Source organism: Colius striatus, chromosome 1 (assembly GCF_028858725.1).
Source record: "Colius striatus isolate bColStr4 chromosome 1, bColStr4.1.hap1, whole genome shotgun sequence".
NCBI classification, from domain to species: Eukaryota; Metazoa; Chordata; class Aves; order Coliiformes; family Coliidae; genus Colius; species Colius striatus.
In genome coordinates, this window is record NC_084759.1 from 147,441,297 (window position 1) to 147,465,715 (window position 24,419).

General features: G+C 40.1%; 1 protein-coding gene across 1 annotated transcript in view; it reads left to right on the plus strand.

Moving 5' to 3' along the window:
- Positions 1-24,419, plus strand: part of TBXAS1 (thromboxane A synthase 1) — a 240,619-nt gene that overhangs the window by 66,244 nt on the left and 149,956 nt on the right. Inside the window, exon 3 of the mRNA XM_062011158.1 lies at positions 13,859-13,911. Within this exon, the coding sequence (XP_061867142.1) occupies positions 13,859-13,911 (53 nt within the window). The remainder of the gene's footprint in view (positions 1-13,858; positions 13,912-24,419) is intronic.

The window sequence follows — 24,419 nt, forward strand, 5'->3', positions numbered from 1 at the left end:
CCTGAGCATAAACCATGCTGACAAAATATGGTCATCTCTGGGACTGAGATGAAGGTAATTTATCACAATATGGCCATATGGGAGAGGAAAACCTGTTGAAACGCTTCTATGGACAATTCTAGCAAATATCTGTTAAAAGGCTTTGAGACCCTACAGAATGACAAGTCCATGGTCATCCTAGGAGAGGCAACAGGCTGAAACATCAGTGTCAGTACTGAAGTTGCTTGCAAAGATCTGAGACTCATGTTTGGGCAGACTCACCACTGTCCTAAGACTGGAGCTGTCACTTGATTTGCTGAAAGCTTTTCGTCTACCGAGGCAGACCTGTAAGAAAGGAAGTATTTTATGGGCAAGGAGACCAAGGGCTGTGACTATAACAGTTTTGCTTCGCTATCTGTTCAGACCAATGGCTGAGTGCCTGCTGTCTTGCTGAGCACGGAAGCAGATAGCCATCGACTCCTCCAGACTTGTGCAGAAAGAAGCGGTGGCAAGGCTGTGTCTTGCATTTGCTGACACCTTCTCAGAGCCCGCTGCTGGCAAAGTGGAGGAGGGTAGTGCCTCAAAATATCCCCACTGGAATAAGTAGACATCCTAAATTGAGAATTCAGACACAACTTGCTTTTCTACCACTTCTGTAGCCAGTCTGGTAATTTTTGTTTGGCTTAGGAAAAATAGGAATAAGTGTTTAATTCATGCTTAAAAGATTGCCTCTCTTCAGAGAAATTTGTTATCCTTTTTCTCATTTTCCACGAGGAAAACTTGCTTTTGCAGCAGACATTAAGTGTCTTGATGGAATAATAGGCATGATATGGGTTGCAATCTACTGCCTCAAGACTTTGCCAATCATAAACTAAAACCAGTTAATGCACTGAGTTAAATCTTGCTATATTGTACAATGTGCTAGTAGTATTAAAAAATCAATCCAGAAAATATATTGATTATATTATCTCCATAGCAACAAACAATAACGGGATAATGTTAGCTTAATAATTGTGCTTTGTGAAATCCTTTCAGAATAATTACTGCATTGTGGTCTTTTCACAATGTAGAATGCAATAACACTTCTTCCTTGACTGCAGTCACCATCAGCACTGCGTCAAGAGATGCTGTTTTTGTGTGCATGCATATGTATTCATGGGTAATTTTGCTCCGGGTGAAACAATTTAGCAGACTATTTTGGGATCCGTTTTTAAATGGTCAAGACCACAAATTGGCAATTGTTTTCTATGTGGTTGGTTTTCTCCCACCTCCTCTGACAACTGCCTACTGTAAAAAGAGGCCGTTAACATTCCTCCTGCTGCATCTTTCTTAACAAGGCACAAAGATTTTGACATCTAACAAAACTAAATGTCCAGCTACTGTGTTAATTATTTGTGGGAGAGAGGAACCCTGCTCTAAAGACAGCGCTTCAAAGCTGTTTCTTTAATTGAACTTCATCTGTCATCCTCTAGAAATGACCTGTTCCACATATAGTCTGATATATGCCTATATTTTGAAGGACCCAATTCTCTTGTGCATCCTGCATTGTCATATAAGTAACCTGAAGTTGTTAGGAATAAATATATATGTTCTTACATGTAAGCAGGGGAGTGTGTGTATAACATCTGTAGCTTGAATTTTTATCAGAGGAGACCGAGGAATAGATAGATACACTCTTCATACATATCTTACTTTTCACTTCCAGATCAACTATGTAATTTTGATCTTGAATAAAAAAAAGGAGCTAACCCAAATCTGTGATGGAGAGGCCAAGTTTTTAGAGTGGTCAAAAAAAATCAAGTTCATTCTCTGAAGTTTAAGCATCCCCTGCATTGTCCTGTCTCTGTAAAAGCCCTCAGAGACCTGGCAGTGGATCAGGAGTCTGGTCATGCCACTGTTTCCTGATATACCTGTTGTGTGAGGGCTGGGTTAGAGGTAGCCAGCAGAGAGTAGGCTGCTTCCAAATCTTGCACCAGCAGGAGATTCTACATGGCTTTCGTAGAGTGCCCTGTACTATGCTCACTGTTATGGTGGGATGCCCCTTTCCTTACCAGGGCATGAGTGGATATCACATTCTGCAAGGGTCACTCCTCCAGCCCTTTTCCTGTGGGACAAACACTGATGTCAGACAGGTTAAACTTTTAGCACTCCTTCTTAACAGTGCATCACATGACTTTGATTCTTACTTCTGGGCAGAATTTGTCTTTCAGCTGGCCCATAATTTGATTTCTTACCGTTGACCAGACAAGCCCTTTTCTTTGAGTACTCCCAGGAGAATGCCCATGCTTTGGAACTACCATTTACAATATGTGACCATCTTGGAGCCAAGAATATGCAAACCTTGAACTCTATAGGTGGTGGCACTTTGATATTGTGTACATAAGAAGTGCAGTGCAGTGCAAGCACTCACAGTTTTCTTTTTGAGATGACACTTTCGTGAGGAGTTTGATTGTGCTGTTATCCCCTGCTGCTGTTTTCATCTGTAGTCCATTAAAGCTGTTGGTTTACGGGGAGAGTACGATGGAAAAGTTGTTTTCTGTCCAAGGCAGTGGTTACTTTCTGCAAGTCGCCTGATCTCCTGGGAATGTGGTTAGTTCACAGGGAGAGGGAGGAGCGGTGGTTGTTCTTGTCTTCATACCTTGTGCCAAAACATCTAGTTCTGTGTAGCCATTGTACTGAATGAGGGTACTAAGCCTCTCGTTCCTTTTTGAGTGCAGATGAATGCAGTTATGAAAGGACAGCTAAATGCATCAGTTTGTCTGGAAAATATCTGGTTTTGCAGGTGTGCAGCATCATTCACTAAAATAAAAAGTCTATATGGATTGATGGGGTGCTTTTTCTGATGCTGCTGCAGAATCATTCCCTGAGTGACCATCTAGAAAGAGACATGAATGACACAAACCACTCCAATCCCCATCTCCAAAACTCAGTCTCTTCTCTGTCTGAAATTGCCACAGTTGAAGCTGTGACTGTGCTCCTGCTTGGCATCTCCTGTGCTCACCGTATGTGCTGGACTTGCTGATCCCTAGAGCTGTCCTGAATTCTCTTTCCACTGTAACCCTCCTGTTTATTTTTCTTGTGCTATTTCAGCTCCTACTGTTCTCCATAATCATTTCTCCAGCCCATGCAAGGGGTTGGCACTTATCTCTTCCTAATCCTTTGTTCCAGGGTGGCTTGATATGTCCCTCTAGTGTGTCTGGTTTCCATGCTTGGATCCTACCAGCTACCAGATAGGTGGCTTGAGTCTTAAATGGTGTTTGGCTTCAGGACAGAACATGAAGAATAAATTACTTTATGAAAACCAGGAGATTTTGTTGGAATAATTATTTTAAGATAGGTGAAGAGTCAACTGTATGGTGTGACGTGACTGTTGTGACTGCAGCTTCTCTTATTCCCAAAGGGATAATACTGTTCTGTTCTGCACAGGAATTTACAAGAGTTTTCTGTCCATAGTGGTTTAGGGTCATCTCTTCTTCCTGGTGGACTGTCTATCTGGAAACAGGATAAAGCACGCTGTGTGTTTGTTCACATGGCTACAGTGAAGATGCTTGTAGCTCAGCAGCCAGCCACTTGCTCTCTTGTGCCCTGCTGAATGTATGGGCTCACCTCAAGGCTTGTGTGTGTCAAGCTGACTTGTCTGCCTTTAGCCTTGTGGCTTTTATGGAGGTGCCACGTGATAGATGGTAGTAAGATGGGACCTGTCATGCCTATGCCTTGCCTTTCCATGCTACAGATAGCAGCATGCTCTGTTCTGCATCAGAGACCAGTACAATCTATGGAGACATTTTTCTCCTTTCATGATTGAGAGCCTGCATCCATACAAGGTGGGAATTAGACAAGAGGAAGTTGGTCTTGTCCAGCTATGTTAAGATACAGAAATAGTCCTGTATCTTTCAGTAATGCATTAAGTGGCGTGATTAATGTCTGCCACATGTAATGCACTTTCCAGTCTCCTCCCTTGATGGAGTAGTCTGTATGCAGCCTGATGCTTTGATTTGGGCACTGTTTTGTGTCTTAGTGTCATCATAATAAAGATCAAAATTTGGGAGCTGAACACAGATGAAGTTTGTGGTAATCTTTAGTTCTTTCAGATGTATTTTTTGTCGTTTCAAATTTGATGGTCAGAAATAATTAAGTGGCATTGATTTTGTAATCAGTTCATAAGCAATGGTAGAGACCTCTAGTACTGTACAAGGGAAATGTCCCTGAAGAGTCCAAGGTATTATCACCCACTGAATGAGTAATGTATCTTCCTAAAGCTGAGGTTTACTTGAAACCCACCTGTTTAAATAGTATCCACTTAGGCACTAGTGAGTTTAAGCAATATGAGATAGCCCAGAGCTTGCATCAGAAAAGAAATCTTAAACACTGTCATCTTAATTCTGTAGGTAGAGATGCATGATTAGACATGGACATGTAATTTTTCCAGTGCTTGTTTCAAAGTCAATTTGCACTCTCTGGCACCTGAGAGCCTATTGTACACTGGGATCTGTTAGCATCTTTTATCTTTAAAAAGGACATTTTCCTAGTCTGTAGTAATCTGCTATTGATGGATCTGAGGAGGAGTGTGGAACTTTTCAGAAGTGGAGAAACTCCTTGGAGAAAAATAAAGAGAGCCTCTGTCTCTCTTTCTTGGGAAAAAGTCAACTTACATTTCTACAAATGACCATTTGTTGCCCCCTAAAACAGTGCTGTCTTGTCGGAGTACTCCTAAAATGTTTGTTTGCCTTAGATTTAGCTAGCATGTGTGTCCATCTTACAAGACGATGTTTCAATGTCTTTAAATTATGTAATTACTGCTTTGCTTCCCTTAAGGGAGCCCAGCAAAGAAAAACTAATAAAATTCATTCACTGTTAGTAAGATGTGCAGAATGCTTACGCTTATCCATCTGAGAGATATTGGGCACACAGTGAAAACACTCATTGCCCTGGTCTTCTGCTGCACAATGAATTCCCTCCTATAGAGAGCACTGTAATTCTCTGTTTTCCTGTTGTAATTTGAGGATGTAGTAATATTAAGAAAGGCAACAAAGATGTTTAGCGATCTGGTGGAATTATGTACAAGAAAAGACTGTGTAGGAGAGAATGACACTCAGTTTGGAAAGAAGACAACTTATAGGAGATTACATGTTCAAGGGGGAAAAAAAATCCATCCTTCCTTTATATTTTTATTCCAGTTTCTTGACTTATTATAAATATATGTTTATCACAGGATCAGAAATTGCGTTGAGTCTGTAAGACCTCATATGGAGCCTTTCATGAACACACATTGCACAAATTGTATTTCTCTTTGTACGTGTCTTCATAATGACATGTTTTCTGCTTTTGATAAAGGTTCCTAGAAGCCTGAATAGGTGTCTTCTGTGACATTTACTATTAACTAAAATAAGGTCCTAGCAAGTTTAAGTGTTACCTAGACAATAGTCCTAATAAAAATAGTAAGGTTGCAATTATAGCTCTACAGGAAATATAAACAAGGTCTAAGCTAATGGCAGGCAACTTCCAAGCAGATAAAAAGAAATATTATTTTAGCCAGTGTAATCAGTCTGGAGAATTCGTCATTGCAAGAATCAAGGAGTCGAATACAGCAGCTGGAGTAATTTGAGGGTCTGGATAATTTTATGACTAATTACATTTGTAGCTATGCATATTATGATAAGAGTAATTGAATCTTAAGCTAATGGTTGAGGAAAAGACCTCCCTCTATTGAAAGCATTTTAGAATTAAGGCTTTATGTATGTAGGGTTGTTTTCCCTTTGCCTATTTTCAAAGCTTAAAGCATGTAATAAGTCTGAAAGCTCATAAATATATTGAATTTGTTGATATTTTGTTTCTGTGGCAGAGAAAGAATGGTTTTGTAAGAAACTAAGAAGCAGGATTGAGATATCTGCAAATTGTCCCTGACTCCACCTTTGACTTCTTGTGTGGCATTTGGCAAATTGCTTCATCTTGTGTACTTCCAACTCCCCACCTGTGACAGATGGGCACTTAATGTCCCAGAGATGTTGTGGAAATGAAGTCTGCAAAGTGAAATGAGATTGAAAACAGAAATACAAAAAGAATGCGAGAATCTCATTGCAGTATGCCAAATTAATGTACGAGGCCATATCTGTGTAGGAATGCTTTAGAAAGTTAAAGTGAAATAACTAGAAGTGTGAATGCAGCATGCACATATGAAGGTGCAGTAAATCTTTTCCATGAGAGGCGTCTCCTTGTACTCTGGAAGTGTCTGTGTATCACCTTGCAGGGCTGGTATAGATCACTGAGTTATCCTACACTCCATTTTTATGAAGTATACACATCTTCTGTGCCTCAAAAACCTCCTTTAGGTTCTTGCCCCAACTGTTCTGACTGGGAAGCTATTCTAAAATCATATTACTTTGTTGTCAATAATTTTCATCAAATTTCTAGTAACACTTATCCATGGCCTATTTATACTCATTTGATCTTTTAGCAATGTAAGCCTTTATATTAAATAGATATTTTTCCTTCCCCAGTGATTACTCCCAGTACATTTATAGACAGCAAGCATGTTTCCTCCCTTTGGTCTACTAAAGTGAACCTTTGGTTTGCTAAAATGAACTCTCCTAATTACTACTTGTAAGACAGGCCTTCTGTTCCCTAAGGATCCTTGTACCCCTTTTCTCCACTCGTTCCATTTTTAATTCATTCCTTTTGAACGTGGCTCATCAGATTTGCATGCAGCATTCCAGAGAAAGCATATCCCAGATAATTCTACATTTGTAGTTTCCATCATACTTTTTTTCCCCATCATTATCATGTGGTTGATGTGTCCATGCAGGTTTTTCCCTTCTCTGTTATTTTCCAAACAATAATCTACTACTGCAGAAATTCTTGGAGTTAACATAGTTTCTGTAAGGGCATGAATCTTTGCTTTCAACTAAAGACTCTGTTTCATTTGTTTAGGTTCTTTAAGGTCATCCAAGTCTTCTAATATGACAAACTCAATCTCATTGCCCACTGAGGAAAGAATCTGTTTTTCAACCCACAACCATGAACATACACCACTAAAGTCCGTCTGGTTTTTGTGCCAGGCAGTCCTCAAAACATTGAACAAGATTAATCCCAAGACTGACCCTTGAAAAATCTATGGACTTCCTCCTTTATTGTCTGTACTTTTCCTTTCAACTCAGCCCATATTAATTTTCCTACAGCTTGCCTGTTTACCATCTCTTGTTTTTTATCCTGATCTTCATCCTTGTGGGTGTGACGACTGTTTGCCTGACGTTAGATCAAATATGTTACTAAAGTCTGTATACATCTTCCACTGTTCCGTCATCTAGAAGAAGTCTTATCTTTCCAAAGAAAAATAACACGCATCATATTCCATTCCCCATTCCTCTGACCCTCCTTCCTTTAGGTGTTTGCTGTGAGGCAGGGTGGCAGGTTGTTACTGGTGGGCCAGAAGCGGTGCCTGAGTGACTGTTAACTGGCTGCAGCAGCTCTGTCCAGCTATGCCACTTATGCAGTGCTGGTGCTCAGGACTCGAATGTTAAAAGCATATGGTGGGATTTGTGAGAAAATCTGAGGACTAAGAAATCTTGCATGCTATTGAGGTCAGTCTTGCAATTATGTATTTACTTACTTGGCTTCTGTTCCCTCCTGCCGACTCTTCAGTTACCAGCCTCTTAGAATCATACATTAACCTGGTTAATGGAGAGAGACAGCAAATACCAGAAAAGATGCTGTGCTTTTCTTAATTCCTGCTTGGAATCCTAACTATTTTAAGCTGTAAACATCTCAAAAAAAGTCTGAAGGCTGAAAAGGGCCCAAAACATGTCTTGCTTTCATAATTCATGCACACCAAGGCAGAGGAGAAAGAGATGAGGCTGTGTTCTCTGTCGGACTTCATTGTCAAGTGGTCTTTGGGCATGAAAGGGTAGAGCTCTGCCAAAACTGCCCTGGTGGCTTTCATCTGGCTGCATGCAGGCTTTGGGATGATGAATCAGCAGGACTGATTTGTGCTGTGTCATCCTACCTTTTTGGGTGACATGATCCATCAGGGTGCTATCTCGACGCCATTTGATCTCTTGGGTGATATGACTTGATCCCAAGAGCCTTTGCCCTCTCTGACCAGGGCAGGTGATAGACAGCAGGAGGAGAAGAGGGTAATGAAAGGTGTGGGGAAAGGGAAAGGGAAGAGAGAAGGGGAGAACTTGTGCAAGTGGGGAAACAACCATCTTTCAGTTTCTGCAGTGATATGACATCTCATTGTTCCAGACAGCTAGGGCTAATACAGCACACAGAAATAAACCTACCCACTTAGTTTTTATTAAAAGCCTGAGAAGGTAAAGGAGAAAATTTACAATTTGTTTGGTATTTAGTCCAGGTAATTTTTTTGTAATTGTGTAATGAGAACACATTGTCCAAATTTTCATATGCAGATTTAATTAGTGTTCAGTTAATTAGCCTTTACAGATGAGGATTAATTTAATTACATAACACTAACCTCTCTTAATAACTATTAAGGGTAGGAAGGCTGCTTTTAATAAATTTAGAAGGACTATATGTGTTTTTTAAAATCTGAAATGGCATACACATAAATTAAACCAAATTACACACAGAGGACAGCCATTAAGGGTAACAATCAAAGGAGACAAACTATGTACATGGCTCAGAATCAGGCTGGTTAGAAGTTCAAGCTGTTTTCCTCCTCTTGTATGCTGGCATCCTGGTGTTTTCACAAGGATTATTACTGGAGATGATGTACAGTCTGAGGTCATTCCTTCGAAGTGGTATGCAGTTTGATACAAGATTGCTTTAATTAAATGTTTGGCACTAGTTTGTTAGTAGTCGGGTTTTTATTCCAGGTAGTCTAAGGAAGAAAGATATGTGAAGTCCATTGAATACTAAAAATCTGATCCAGAAATGTCATTCAGTGGTATTATGTACCATAAATAACTGTATAGATTTTTGTCTCTTGATGTGAAGTGTACACTCAAACAATGATGCTGTGTTTATTAATATCACAGTGAAACAGAGTATCATGTCTGACTGCAGAGTGGTGACGGTGGAGCACGTATGGGCCTAGTGATGGGTTGTGGCATCTTTGGCTTCTGAGTCACAGATGTGAATCTAGTCTGTCTTGGGAAATGGCTGACGTTAGATAATAAGTGATGCTTTTCAGAAAGGGCAAGAAAAAACGTCTTTTTGCCTTGGCTTTCCTCATATGGGTAATGTTTCCCACTTGCAGTGGATTTTGATGGGTGTACTACATCCATCTCTACACAGCTCAGGAGCTTTTGTTGCATCCAGTACATAAAAAAATTTAAGAGCTACCCTCATTGCACTCTGGAAGTCACATTTTTTGGAGCACAAATTTTGAGTTCCTGTCAGTAGCATACATCTGCTGGATCCAGCTTTGTGGCCCTCTTCAAACCACTTTACCTAGTGACCCTTAAGGATTATAGCTAAATTCATAAACCATTATTTGTTTTCCAGCTACAGCAGGCTGATATGTTAAAATACATCCTCCATGCAGTCTGGGTTACTTTTAGCTTGAGCTTAAGCTTCACATCACTTAAATCCCCATTTTCAGCCAGGAGACCTGCGGATATTCATAGAATCATAGAATGGTAGGGATTGGAAGGGGCCTTTAGAGATCATCTAGTCCAACCCCCATGCAGAAGCAGGTTCACCTAGATCAGGTCGCATAGGAACATGTCCAGGCGGGTCTTGAAGACCTTGAAGGAAGGGTATTGACCAACTAATAAGAAGAGGTTGGATATGCCTCATGTTAGATACCCCAAAGAACAAAATGCATGGTACTTCTGCCTCTTTCTGAAAACTGTGGCTTAGTGCCTACATCCATTTTCAGCAAGGAGGGAAGATGACTGCTGCAGATTTTTTCCTTGCTAAGAGGCGCTAGCAAGGTGAATACGCAACAAAGAGGAAATTGCTGAACGATCCTTCTTGAAGTGGCAGAATCTACTGAAAAAGGAAATTGGATATTTGATCCAAAGGAATCCTTTCTGAAGCCTTCTGAAGAAGAAACATGTATGTGCTGCTAAAGCTGAAGCCTTAATGTTTGGTATCTCAAAATAGATGGTTGGCATTGACCAGACTTTGCTCTGGCTGATGCAGACCCAAATCTTGTTCCCTTCCACAGGGGTTGCACCTGTATCTCTGAGCAGGATTTGGCCTTGTGAGTGGTTCTGCCCACAGATGCAGCTGATGATACATGCTCAGAGGAAGGGGAGAATGCACGTTCCCTGTAGGGAGGCAACTGCCAGCCATGTAAACAAAGAAGCCTTCTGGGTGTGCAGGAGTCAGCCCACTTGAGCTGCTGTTTCCATGGTATACCAGATGCTGTAAAATATACTTTCTTCAGGGAAAGAAGCTTTTCATACTCCTGCATTATCCTGTTTGATAATGGGCTGTCATCAGGCTGGTACCTCACTATAGGAGCCATGTGCAGCAAGTCTCCCCCGCCCAAACCCTTTTCTGAGTTGCTGTTGATGACAATTCATATACTGCAGCTTCCAAACAAAGAAAAAAAAAAAATAAGTGATTTTTCTGATGTGGAACAGCATTACTGACTGTGCTTTTACTCTTTATTGTTACAAGTGACTGTTTAATGTACTACAATTTTTCCTGATGCACATGGTGGCATCTCATAACACCGTGCATATTGTTTTGCTTTCCAGTTTCCATATGTTTTCCTAAAAAAAAAATCAGAATATGTATATTTCCTTTTTTTCTTGATTATCCTATTCCTAACCCCTCATTGCTTCATTATAGCTCCTGTCTCATTGCTGTTTAAGCCACTGGATGCATGTTATCAGGCAGTATTTCTGATTTTTCTTCTTCTCCTTGTGGGGTGATCTTGAGTCAGAGAGAGGTCTCTACCTCCATTTTCTTGCAAAACATTTGCTGCTGGTGGCCACATGCTTAGTTATCCTCTGGGTACTAAGTACAGTTGCAATTATAAACCTGAACAAACCTGCAATAATGAGCCTTGGAGCAGATCGACCTCAGCTAGTGTAAATAAGTTACCAAAAGCATTTATGAGGCTTTCTGTACTTCAAACATGACTCATAGGAGGAGGACGTTTTCAAGGTACCTGTCTACTGGAAGCTGTGTTCAGGAATGATGTTGCAAAACTGTCAGAGCTACACAGATATGGCATATCCCCTCACTGTGTACTGGAACCATTACAGGTTCATTGGCTTTCCTCATGGCTGTTGAGAAGAAATGTGAGTGCCCTCATATGATCTTATATTCTTCCAGCTGAGAGGCATGTCTTGGCTTATGAGGGATGTCTATGCACATGTTCCCTCTGCCTTGCCCATGCTTTGGCTATCGCAGTCTTGCAGGGGTCTGCACGTGCTGTTTTCTTGTCTTTCCAAATCAGACAGATGAGTTCTGCTCCTGGGTGCTCACCATGCCTATGAAGGGACCAGGACAGTAGTGGGTCCTGGGGGTGGACCCCAGAAGCAGGCAGTGATGTGCATGTGTGTGTCATGTTGCAGGATGTAAGAAAGTGTCCTGGAGTTTAGATAACTTTTTTTTTTTCCTTACTCTCAAGGATGCTTTCTCAAGATCTCTCCAAGTTACTTTTCAGTTCCTTCCCTTCCCTCACCCTGCAGGCTTGTACTTCTCTCTTTGGGGAAGAAAAACAGCGTGGTTAATTTTAAGCCAATGCAATCATTTAGAAGACCTGGAGGTGGAAAACCAGTTATTGGTTAACAGACGTGACTTGAAATGTGTTCTGCCTGACCCCTGTTACTGTAGCGAGTCAGGAGAAGCACTTCCAAGAAGCTGGCTTTCTGGAAGGCTTTTTCACTGAATTGTTTAAAACCTGGGCTTCTTGTAAATGTTAATATCCTGATGGCTCACAGCAAGAGTAATACCTATGTGTATAGGCTGGGAGGAAAGTGGGCTGGAGGCCAGACCTGATTCGGCATCATCTCCCAGAACTTGGAAGTCCCTCTGCCCCACACAGCTGGTAGCACTGTGATCCAGCAGTGCTTTGCACCCTGTGTGTTTGACTCTGCCCCGTAACAAGCTGGAGCAGTGCCCCGTGTCAGGCTGGTGCCTTGACGTGGCTGTCAATGTCAGCTGTGTTTGCGAAAGTTGGAGTCACTCTCCCAGGCAGAGTGGTCAGACTGCAGTGGTGAGCTGAGCCTGCTTTACTCAGGCTTAGATGGCTGCCTGGAGAAGAGCTCTGGAGGAAATTCAGCCCAGCGTTTCCCCTTGCATCAGCAGGGGAAGGCAGTAGGCAATCTTTGTTGTCATGCTGAAATCACAGCAATTGCAGGCTGAAATCCTACTACTGCAGAAGTATCACTGTAGTAAAGTGCAGATTGGTGTGAATGCATGTGTACCTTCCCCACCCCACCTTGGTGTCTGCAGATAGAAGCCTTTTTGAGTTAGCTGTATGTATTTGTGGTATCACAAATAACTGCCTTGGTTTCTGTGTGCTAATGGATGAGGCTTTTCTGCTTACCTTAACAGTGAAGTATTTTTCAGGTGAGAACATGTATTTTTTCAGGCAATCATCTAAACCACCTCTTTTCTAACTTTTGTATGTTTTCTTAACCATCCAGATATACTTCAGCTTTTTGTAGCTTAAACAAAACCTGAAGTTCTTGAAGGTGTATTATCCTGTAAACATATTGCAAGTTCAGGATTTAAAAAAATGCAAAAAGCACAACTCAGTTAAGAATACAAAAATCAATTAAAGGTCTCTCTAAGAGAAGGACTCTAGGTGGTGGCAAGTGCTTTGCTAATTTGGATGATAAGTTAGCACCCAAGAGGGATAAGTAAGGTAACTACGTTTGGTTACTAGGTTTTCTTTTGCTTAGTGTTAGTAAAATGCTCCCAAAGCATACACACATTACATGATCTTCTTTATTTATGTCTGTGGTTAATGTATTTACAATAGTTCATGTTGTTCGAGCTAATATTCTGCAGTGTGTCATAAAAAAATAAGAAATATTTAATATGAGGCAGAAGTGTTCTACTTTGTTAGTGAATTTTCTCTGAAGAATGAAGATAGATCACAGTAGTCTTTCTTGAATTAATATAAATGCAGATTAATGCAGTCAGATGTGTTGGGGTTTTTTTTTTCCCATGGACAAGTTACAAACACAATGCAACACGATTCTCAAATATCATAGTTTTGCTAAAACAGATTATATTCACTTTTGGGGATACCTTTTGCATACCTTTCAGATTAATCAATTTTAATTCATTTAGGCCACTAACTATTTAGTGTAGTGGCAGGTTTATTTAGATAAATGGATACCAATTTTCATCAATTATGAAAATGAAGCACAGTAAAGTTCTAGAAGTTTGTTAAAATTAATCTGCTTACTATTCTGCAGAGTGTCCCAGGTGATTGCCTCATGCTAGACTCCAACTTTGCAGGTTTGGGATATTTAAACAATGATATAAGTAAAACCAAACCAAGACAAACTTTCCAGATTCCCTGTGTTTCACTTGTGTGTAGTAAATAATATATTTATTCTGTTTTTAGTTTCTCTGTCAATTTTTCCATCCACACACACATATCAGAAAAAAAAATAAAAATTAAGAGCCAGGACAATAATCATGAAATAAGATTTAAAGAAAAAGTAAATCATGGCATGGTAACGTATTTTGAAGTGTAAAACCCCGATGAAAACATGTTTCTTGGCTTTCCAGGTCTTTTTTGGGGTTGGGATATTTTTTTTCAGCCATCATTTCTAGACTCTACTGTCACTGCTGGACAATGAGAGTAAGATGAGGTCATGAGTCAATACTGTGGTTGTCCTAGTTGAGGTTCAAAGCTTTGGCATGAGTGTTAGCAACACTGTATAATAGAGTTTCTGTTAAGTACTATTCTAAAATACATTGTTATTTTTATTTCATCCAGGGCTTTTGGGAAAACCATACAAAACTCATAACGGAGTACGGACCTGTTTGTGGGTAAGCTTAGCAGTGCCATCAGCTTTCTTCTTTTCTGGCTCTGGCTGTTTAGGTTTGTTGGTCAGGAGAAGGGAAATTGCCAAGAAGGTGTTGATCAAAATGCAGAGTGCAGTGTTTCAGTCTGGGGGACAGAGGTTGGAGGTTATTCGATTATGTGCAAGAGGTAACCTTGGCTTATTTCAGTTCAGCATTTGGTGTGGGACTTCATTCTTCTCTTTCAAATTGTAATTATGCACATAAAGTTTGTTCTTTTTCAGAGCTGTACAAAGCTACCAATAGTCTTTTTTCATCTGTATATTCTTTATACTTATGGTTAACAGTGGAAATAATAATCAAACATCTTAAAAAACCCCTCACTTTGTTTATAAAATAGTACGAATTTGTTTGATTTGATTGCTATTGGTATCTATATTTATGCAAAACTCCTTAAAATACTATGATGTATAGAATAGAAATCAGCCATTCCTCTCTCTATAGCTCAGCTGTGCTATCTTAGCAGTTCATTAAGAGTAAAGAGGGTTTAAGCAGTATATCCCTTCATACAAGCCCTTCCAAATTCCTGTGAATGTCATTTCTGTTCCAAAAACTACTTTCCAGTTGTCATCATTTTAAATTGAAATGTACTTATTTTATGTTAGCTTCTATTGTTATGGTCACTTGGTGCTTCTAGCAAAACTTATTTCAATCTGTAAATACTAAGTAATATCCACAAAGTACAATGTCAACATTTGTTTTCCTGTGTTCTTAAAAGGATACAAGACACTTGTAGGAGATCATATATGTACATGTGTATGTGTGCATATTTGATTATAAATTATATGTATATGCTTTGTATGCTTTTCCATCAAAAGAGCTCTGTCAGAAAGAAGTAAGGTTCAGCCATACGAAGCATTTGATGCCCCCATCACAGCTGCCTTGTGGCATTATGCTCAGCCCTAAGGACAAAGTGCTGCAAGAAGTGATGGAAATAATGAATTCCAAGGGTTAGGTACTTGTCTAAGTGGAAATAATACAGTCTTGGCTGGCCAGGAATGGAGAAATACATTCATTAATACTGTGGCAATTTGTGTGTTGTGTAACAACTGGGAAATGACTGAGGCTTATTATCTCCGTAACCTTTGGTGGATTGCCCTTAAATGACAATAATGTAAGAACACTGGCATTCATTCCTTGGTGTATTTCCCTCCTTATTAATATCATGCCTATTTTGTTTTCTAAGCTGAATTCAAGACAAGTTACTATTTAGTCGTGTGTCTGCTCACTTGGACAGGCAGAGGCTATGTCATCAGAGAAAGAGGTGGATAATTACAGTTTGTGAGTGGATAGATAGTTTAATTTTTCCAGTCTACTCACAGCTGTTAGGGAGGGAAACCTCTGTGAGACTTGAATGGACTGCAAAGCTGGATGATAGTGGTAGTGGTGAGCCAAAACAGTTCTGCCTCTTTGGGATCCTGTAGATAGGAGGGAGTGAGCAGATTGACCATAACTACATCCCATTTATTGCAGGAATGAAAAACTTAATTTGTGAGGGATCTAGGAGGCTGATAGAGAAAAAAATTACTACTTTTTGATATCTCCCTATAAAACAAAACTGAACTAAAACACTGCTGTGCTTAAGGTAAGCTTTATTTGTAGTTGAAGGAGGATGTTGTAAAATCTAGCTTGAGAGCTGCTGTTCAATAGGTGCAGTATGTGTCAGGGGATATTTATCACAGTCGTGTCAACTCCAGAAATTCCTTCTCCTTCCTTATACATCTTGTGTTGATTCTTTCTGTGGTTCTTTGAAATAGGCAATAGATAGTAGGTGTGTTTATGTGTATGGTCCCAGCAAAGTATTGGCTCTGGCAGCTGGAAGAAGGTGTGGCATTTTGCTTTTTCCAGATTGAAAACTGCTTTCCAATAAGCATAAAGAGCAATGATCTTTATTTCTACAGCGGTGAAGTGAGTTGAATACAAATCTTTGGCACTGAAGCTTTTTTTTTCTTTCTAAGGTCACTTGAATAGTCTGAATGATACCATCACAACTGTTTTCTTTTGTGTGTGAATTGGTTTCCTTGACAACAGGATGTCAAATCAACTTTTCAGCTTTAATCAAGTCAAAACAATATATCCCTTCCATTCCAAAAGGCCTCAAATCGTAGAGAATTATTTCAAGAAAGGCTTTTATGGGTCACAAAAGCATTTTTTCTTTCTCTGCTCCCATGTGCAGATCCAAAGGATAGGTGACGGTATTACTTTTTTATAGAGACAGACAATGCAAATAGTCTCCAGTTATGAATGCGTGCTGTGAAAACTCTTTTTGTACAGAGGTGACCAAGATGGAGACCAAGGCAGAAACAAACAGCTCTGGTTTGGTGCAAATGCAGAGTTTAAGCATTTCTGTTCAATGGGAATCTAAGCCACTGAGATGACTTCTGAAGAGATCCTGCAACAAAGTGGTAGTCTTTGGTTCAGCTATAGTTTGGAGTACCTTCTGTAATAATACCTCCTCTAAAATGTGTATGCTGGTTCTTCATAACAAAAATAAAAAGTGAGAAGTATCTTATTTGGAAAATGATGTACTGGTACATGTTAAGATTTGTCTTGAATATTCTCCTTTTCATGGCAAGAGTTTTGCAGGAAAGTAGTGCTGGTTTCTGTGGAAATTAACAGCTCAAGTGTTCTGGTTTAGGCCCATCAAGGGACAAAAGACCACGATTAGACTCAAGTACCAAAGACTTGAGAATTGCTAAAGGGGCAAGGAGGGCTTAATTGCTGCTTATAGTCCCCGGCAAACAGACCAGGCTACTGGGCTTGGGGAAGAAAACAGAAAATAATTTAATCCACCACCAACTAAAATATAACCATAAAGTCCCAAAACATAACAAACAAAAAACAACAGAGTGGTACAATGATGAAGAGTACAACCAGCCCTTTAAGAACACCTTCTCCCACCCCTCCCCTCTTCCCGGGATCAGAGCCCTGATCCAAGTATTTTTTTCTCCTCCCTTACTGAATAGGGGTTTCAGTCAGTCTGTTCCTGATGGCTTCTGCCTCTGCCATTTGTCTCTCCTCAGGGCAGGTGGGCTTCTTGCTGGTCCTCCCTGCTCCTCTGCAGGGTACCTCATATACCCTGCAGCCCTGCACAGGCTGCTCCAACATGTGCTCATCCCAAAGGCTGCAGCTCCTCTCTGCCTCTCGTGTGGGGCTGCTCTGCGGCCCGCAGGCTCTCCAGCATGGCCTGGGCCATGGCCGCCTCCTCACACAGTCTCTCGCCCATCCGGCTGCACTCACCTGGAGCTGCTAGTGGCTCCATCTTGTACCGCTCATACACCTTCTACCAAGCTCTTCAAATTCCCATCCTTAAATAGTGATTGCAGAGGCACCAGATTGGCCCTGCCGGGCTGGATGTGGGTCTGAACCCGAGAGCTAGGGGAAAACTTCAAGAACTCTTTACTGAGTCTGCACTGCAACCCCCTCCACCTGTTACCAAGTAAAAGTGACTCCTCACTAAACCATGGCATCATGTCACTTATTTTTTGGATGAACTTTGATGTTTTGATACCTTATTTTCGCCACTACCATATCTAATTGTTCCATTTCAACTGTAGGTTATGGCTACTGATTGGAAATAGATGGTAAGAGCAGACAGAAAAACAAAGAGCTTCTGGGTTGAAGAGAAGAAATAAAGGAGAGTGTACTTGAAATCAGAAAAGCAACTACTACCACATGAACAGAGCTGTAGAGGCATAGAGTTAATTTTACTTTATGTACGCACTTAGTATGCATTTGACCACTCTACTGAGATGGCCTCATTATAGTTTTACAGCACTGTAAGCATATATAGCCAGTTTGGTGTTGGGTAATAGTCCTAAAATGAGTAATGTGTTATTGGTCCAACAACATAGTACTGGTGGAGGAACAAAAAATACAATACAGCCCCGAGTAAGCAGATGATTGCCTCTGGGATGAATGAACCTATTCTGCCTTTGACTGGAGCAATACATTTTGATCTGGCAAAGAGTGTTAAGGTTTATAACATAGACCCCAATGCATATAATCAAAGAATAAGAACAAAAGATTAAAATTCAGTACAATTTGGGGGACACCTGTTCTTCGCATCCTTTTGCATCTGAAACAGCTTGTAGCAGGTCAAACCTTGTTAGTGCTTGTCCTTCACTTGAACTATCAACTTTAACCTGCTGTGAGAAGTCTAAACAATTATGTAGTAGAATGAATGCTAAAGAGGATAAGAAGTAAGTAAGCAGAGACAAAGATGGGGGTCTAGTAGCAGAAAGATGGAGTTTGTATTAAACCACCCCTAGAAAGCAGAAGACAATGGAGTGGTGGTGTTTAAGCTCAGGGCTGTCAGACCATGAACTGGCAGATGGAAAAAACAAGCTCAAAATCTGCATTTTCTGAGGGTGGGAGGGAGTTAATGAGAAGATTTCTGACAAGATCCAGCTGTAAACCCTTTTCAATCCCTAATAAAACAACCAGGAGCAAACTGCATCTATGCATGTTGAGCCTCTGCTGGGCTCAAACATAAGCATACCGAGATGAGCACTGTACCACAGAAAGCATGTCAAGGTACAGGCACTCCTGAAGCATTGTGTGAAAACATAGATGTGAATGGAGCTCCATTTCCATATAAAAAATATGTAGGTTTGTAGTGGGTTACTTCAGCATGTTTTTAAGTAATAGACAGAAAGCAACTTAAAATAGGACACATGGTTATTCTTAAGGTGTCTATGGAATAACTCAATGTCTGATCTGTGGGTGGTGGTTTGTTGTTTTGGTTTGTTTTTTTCCCTTAATGACTTCCTAATATTCTTTAAATTATTTCCTAATAAGTCATTACTGGAACCAAGATCAAGCCTGCTCACTTAAATGATTAGGTGGTTTAAAAGACTAGGATAGATCATGGAGCCAGTCACTAACTTCAAATGTGTCCAGAGGTGAGCTGTGATTATAAGCTGTGCTGGCAGCTTTTCAGAAGTCTATGCAACCAGAGTTCATTCTGTCTTAACGCTTGACTTCTCTCCCAAAAAAAATGCTGCTGCAGATGGCACTAGTTAGCATTTCTGCAGATGAGTCCATCATCAAACAGTTGCGGACAAGAAACATGCTTTTCTCACTGCTGCTCCTGGCCTCTGCATCAGGGCTAAGGCTCACTGGTTAGTCATTGTGGAGGTTTGTGGCTTTCCCCTTTTGTCTAGAGAAGAGGGACGTGTGTTTTTGGGCATCTGAAGCTTTTCTTAAAGCCTTAATCTTCCTTCTGCCCCCTTAAAAAACCTTGGGGCAAACCTAAGGTATCCAGAAGGGGCATGAACTCCTTCTGCAGAGAATAGCTTATATCTTCATCATGCAGTTGATTTAGCTGAAGATATGGTGTCTTTATTGCCATTTCAATTTCTCAAACTTTTTTTAACCTCTCTGTTTCTAGCCTTATTCTGCTTTATGTGGAAAGAGTAATCCCAGAATAGATATTCTCATCTTTTTCTCTGAAGGCTCATGTAAAGAAATAATTCAGTTTTATGAAACAATCTTATCCCTTCACACTGGGGGTCTAATGGACTTACTACCTCTCCTGTGGTCCTTCCTTTATTTTGATATTTTAAACAATTTACTTTTCATATCTCAGCTAGATGGAATCATACCTGGGCAAGGATAGCAGAAAGGGAAGAAAAACAAGCTTCCTGTTTCTGATCTGTAGCTTTTCATAATCTCTGTTTCACGTTTAACCTGATAAAGATATTTTGGTAGCCTCACTTGCCTGGCTTTTTTTTTTCTTTTTTTTCCCCTTAAAGATTGTTGTACTTTTTTGGCCAGAATCAAGTCTTTCATATTTAATACATATTTCTTTTTCCTCTCACTGTATTTCCTCGTTTTTGTCTTGCGATATGGTCCTTTGACTATGGGGTTGTTTATCAGCCCCAGAATTGCTGTTGTGAATCAGAGTTATCTCCTTTTCCTTTTAAATACCTGCAAGCTATGGATACAGTAGTACTGCAGAACCCTTAAACACGTGGCTAACTTTGAGCACAAGTAACGTCATTAGAATCAGTGGTATTACTTAACGTGGTTCAAGTTAGGCAGAAGTTTATCTAGCTTGATGAGTCAGGGCCATAAAAGACACAATTACATTTGTGCCTGAAAAATATTTTTACTGCTGTTGGTACATATAAACACCTAGGTTTATTGTAGCTGAAAGAAGTTAATGGGGAGGAAAAAATATTTCTTCCCCCTAACCCACTCTCTTTTGACAGCATTATGCATGTAGACAATTTTGTTGGTCTTCTGGCTAATGCACTAGCCATCCTCTCTGAAATTGAAAAGATTATCTCAAAAATTGTCTGAACCCTAGGAAAATCTTAGTGTTCTTCAATTAAACATTCAGACCTCTTCTTTCTTTGAATTCATAGTTTCAGAATTTGTTAATAGTAACTTATTTTTTTTCAGTTGTCTTTTGAAAAAGAACTGAAACCCAACAATATTCTTGTCAGAAATGCAATGTCACGATACAATGCTACACCTCCATCTGACTCCTCACACTTACTAGTAATTAGATACTGGCTATAGTTAGTTCCAATGGTTAAATGAAGCTGCTGGAACAAGTCCTGTGAGTTACTTATGGATATATCGTCACAGAATCTTAAGGGTTGGAAGGGATCATTGCCAGTTTATCTTCCTAAAAACGTAGCCTGAAGATTAACTGAAAAGGTGGTGTACCACATTGTTTTGAGAATTGGAGTCTAGTGTTATTGTTACAGTTGTAATAATTTTTGTAGGCTGCCTGCTCATTATGGGGTATTTTGTGTTCTGTGTACAGAGACCTGTGGGATGCAGTTTATAGGCAAAACTTATGGTAAATTAGTTGACTAGTTTAATTCTGGTGTGTTTCAAATGTACTTAGGTCTCTGGAACTTTGCAAATTGATGCTTAGTGTACTGGTAACACTAAAGGTATTAATTAATGAGCTTTTCTTAGCCATGGTCAAATCTTACATGTGGACTATGACCTCCCATGAGAACCATGCAACTTGAGCTTGTCTACACTGTGATGGCTGCTGATTTGTTACTGTAGCCTCTTGCTGCCCCAGCCAGGTTCAGGCTGGGTGAGGCTTGTGAACTTGCGTTCACAGCCTGGGACTCAAAAGCCTACTGAAATGTCACAGTTACAGCCCTCAGCACAGACAAAGCCATTTGGATGGAAACATTTGATGTAAGTGGTGAACTCTTCTGTGCATGAAGAGTTCTGCACCTTGTTTCTACACTGACAGTGTACGCAAAATGGCTGATGAGGGAAGAAGGAAACAAACCCTTGTACCATATCTTAGCATTTGAGGAACCTGATTAAATCTTGGTCTGCTTCTACTTGTGGAGGTGTTGCAGCTTTGGCTAAGAAGAGGTTTCACCTCTTTTTGCTTCTGCATAGGTGTTTCTTCATGGTCCTTGCATGTTGGTAGTGCAGCACTTGGCTATTAAAGCACAGTCCTTGTGAGCTCCAGGTTAAGATTATTTGAGAACTGAAGTTTATTCTGAAAACATGCTGCCTGAGGAGCCGCACTTAGTATACAGCACGGCTGATCTTTGATCTCTAGTTCTTGCTTCTTAGCTAATTAATGTTTAAAGTAATCATTTTAGAGGGCTTAAGATGAGACTGCTAATCATATAACACTGTCATGGTCAGCACCTGCATACCAGACTGTCATCCTAGTTCAAGGCAAGGGGAGGAAATATTCTGAGTGAATCCCACAGTTTTAAGAACTAGTTTCATAGACTTAATTTCACCTTGAATCTACCCTCTTCACCATCTACCACAGCCTGCATTTGTTAACCTCATTAACAGGCTATAAAATCCACCTTGTATTTTTTTCTACCTTTCCACCATTTGTGAAGAAGCAGACTGAGGGCTTTTTTTAAAAGACTGAAAAATCTGAGGCATCATTTCAGAATCCCAATCCTACTAGAAAATGTGAGGAAACAGCGGCATTGTACATTTTGCTGTGCATATTAAATGCTTTCATTAGGATTTCCTACAGCACCCAGAAGTATTGATGCAAACCTGAAGTGGATACATATAATATGTAATGTTCAGTAGCTATTAAAGGTCTCTGTCTTCACTTGCTGTGTATCTGATTATGAACTGGTGTTCCCAGTGCCATACATGGTATTTTTTAAATGAAGTTCCTGCATCATTTCCTGCCACTCTTACACAGAGGGACAAAAATGCATCATCCCTCCTGAAGTATGTCTGTGTCCCCCCTTCCGTTTCTTGGCAGACTCTGAAGCAGATCAACTTTAATGCTGAAACTCAGGAGCTCCTCCTGCCCTCTCACCTAACACTTCAAAAGAGAGTCAGGTTACTGCTTGTCCAGATGACTCCCTGCTGCCAGTTTACTCTTCTTTGTGGCAGCCCAAAGAAATCCAAAAGCAGTTTGTGTATGTTTTCTTGTGTGCCATGAGAGGCATCAAGCAAAAAGCATTTCCCTTCCCCACATATCTACCATTGGGGACTGAAAAAGAAGGGTGCAGAGAAGAAACTGCAAATCAGCAGCCTGTTGCCTGTCCCCCTTCTCTGTGAGCTCCAGCACAGGATGAAGCATTCCTGGCTCTGTTCCTTCCTCACACCTACCTGCTAAGAGCTTCAGGATGCACATGCTGGTTAGATTCTTTCTCTCCATGGTGGGGAATCTTTGTACAAGACTTTTTGGGGTCTCTACCCTTAGGACATCAAAGCACTGCACAGGAATAGATTGGGGGTGTTAAGTATTTGGTTTCTTAGAAGTAGTCATGTTTTCCTCTTTGACAGTGACCATACTTAACTAGGTATCTGTGGAGGCTCTTGCCATCAATTGCTGCCTGTTGTCCTTTGATGGTGGGAGGACCACTTTTTTGGCTCTGGGGTTTGTTCTGTTTTTTTCTTTTTACGTTGGCAACCTTGTGATGTGGGCTTCTTGCTTCAATTGTTTTCTCCTCTACATATTTGCTGTCTTTGTTTTCTTTCTCTGAATTCTTTCCATCCTCCTCAGCCCTATACTGTCTTTTCTCCATGCTCTAATTTTTATTCCTCCTTGTTTTTCTTATCCACATTGAGCTGAAAACAGTACCATAGCCTGGTAACTTTTGCATCGTTCCAAGAATTTTATGTACTTCCATAAATCTCTTTGTTGCTTTTTTATTGTTTTGTCATATATAGGTTTTAGTTTTCCCTTTACCTTATTAGTCTGGGGATCAATTTTTGTCTACTATGTTTTATTAGTAGTAAAGGGAACAAAAGATCTCCTTTTTTTTTTTTTTTTGTTGATTTGGCACCATCTTCAAGTTACCCTTTTTCTCTATTTGACTACCTCTCTTTTCCCTGGAGAGTCTGCTTGATGTCAGATTTTCCACAGGTAGTGAACTGGGTATGATTTCATCAACCAATAGGCAAAGGTATACCCCACTGCAGAAGAAGTTGTTGTTTTCAGCTGTTTTGCTATTTCTTAATATTTTTTTTCTAGCTTGGAGAGCATGGAATAAACTGAGCCACTGTTACCCTGGGAATTGTGAATCTTTCTTTCCTTCCATTAAATTTGGTGGCTAAACCTGAAGCCTGGTCTGGATGGAGAACTTGTTTTAGTCATACTGATAAAATTGTATTGGGATAATTAAACGGTTATAGCAATATCAAAAAATCTCCAGTGCACAGACATAGTGGTTCTGGAGTGACATAAACTACATCAGGGAAAAAAATGACCATCTCCCTCAGCAATTATTGTATCTATAGGGTTGTATTCCCATAGGAGTTTGTTCTAGTCTGTTGTTATTAAGATTCAAATCACATCTTGTCCTAGAATCTCTTCTCTCCCCCATGTAAACAAGCCTGAAAATAGTGGTCTGGACCTTCAAGCTGTTGTTTACTTCACTGTAGCTCCATTAAAGGCATAGAGCCATGACTATTTGAGGATCTTGACCCAATGTTTTTAGGTCTCTCTCATGTTATATAACTTCGATTTTTGGATGATGGTACCTATTGAATAAAATCAGGTTTTCTACAGCAAATTTCGAGATATCCAGACGTCTTAAAGTAGTTTACAGAAAAAGGAGTGAGTTGGGAGCAATGTTCTGACTCTGTAAGGGCTAGCAGTAGACAATTTATCACTCAGCAATAATCCAAGCTTTTCTGTCAATATTGGAATCTATTTTATTGAAAAAGGATCTTTGCAAGGACACTGGGAATTGCTGCAGAGTCTTTCAAAGTGACATTATGAGAGGATCTTGGTTCTTTGGGACCTTTTATGACATGGGACATCTTATGAAATGTTCTGTGTGAAAAGCCAAAGTAAAATGTTATCAAAGCAGCCTAACAATTTTATATGTCCACTGGCTGTCCATTTGGCCCAGTAGGAAATAAGCTATGCATGTGGCAGGAGCAAGACAAAGCAGGTCTACAAATGCAGCACAGAGGAAAATGTTGAAATAGGTCACATGGCAACATAATGTCACATGGAAAGGTACTAGCCATAAAATGTTAAATTATTTTCT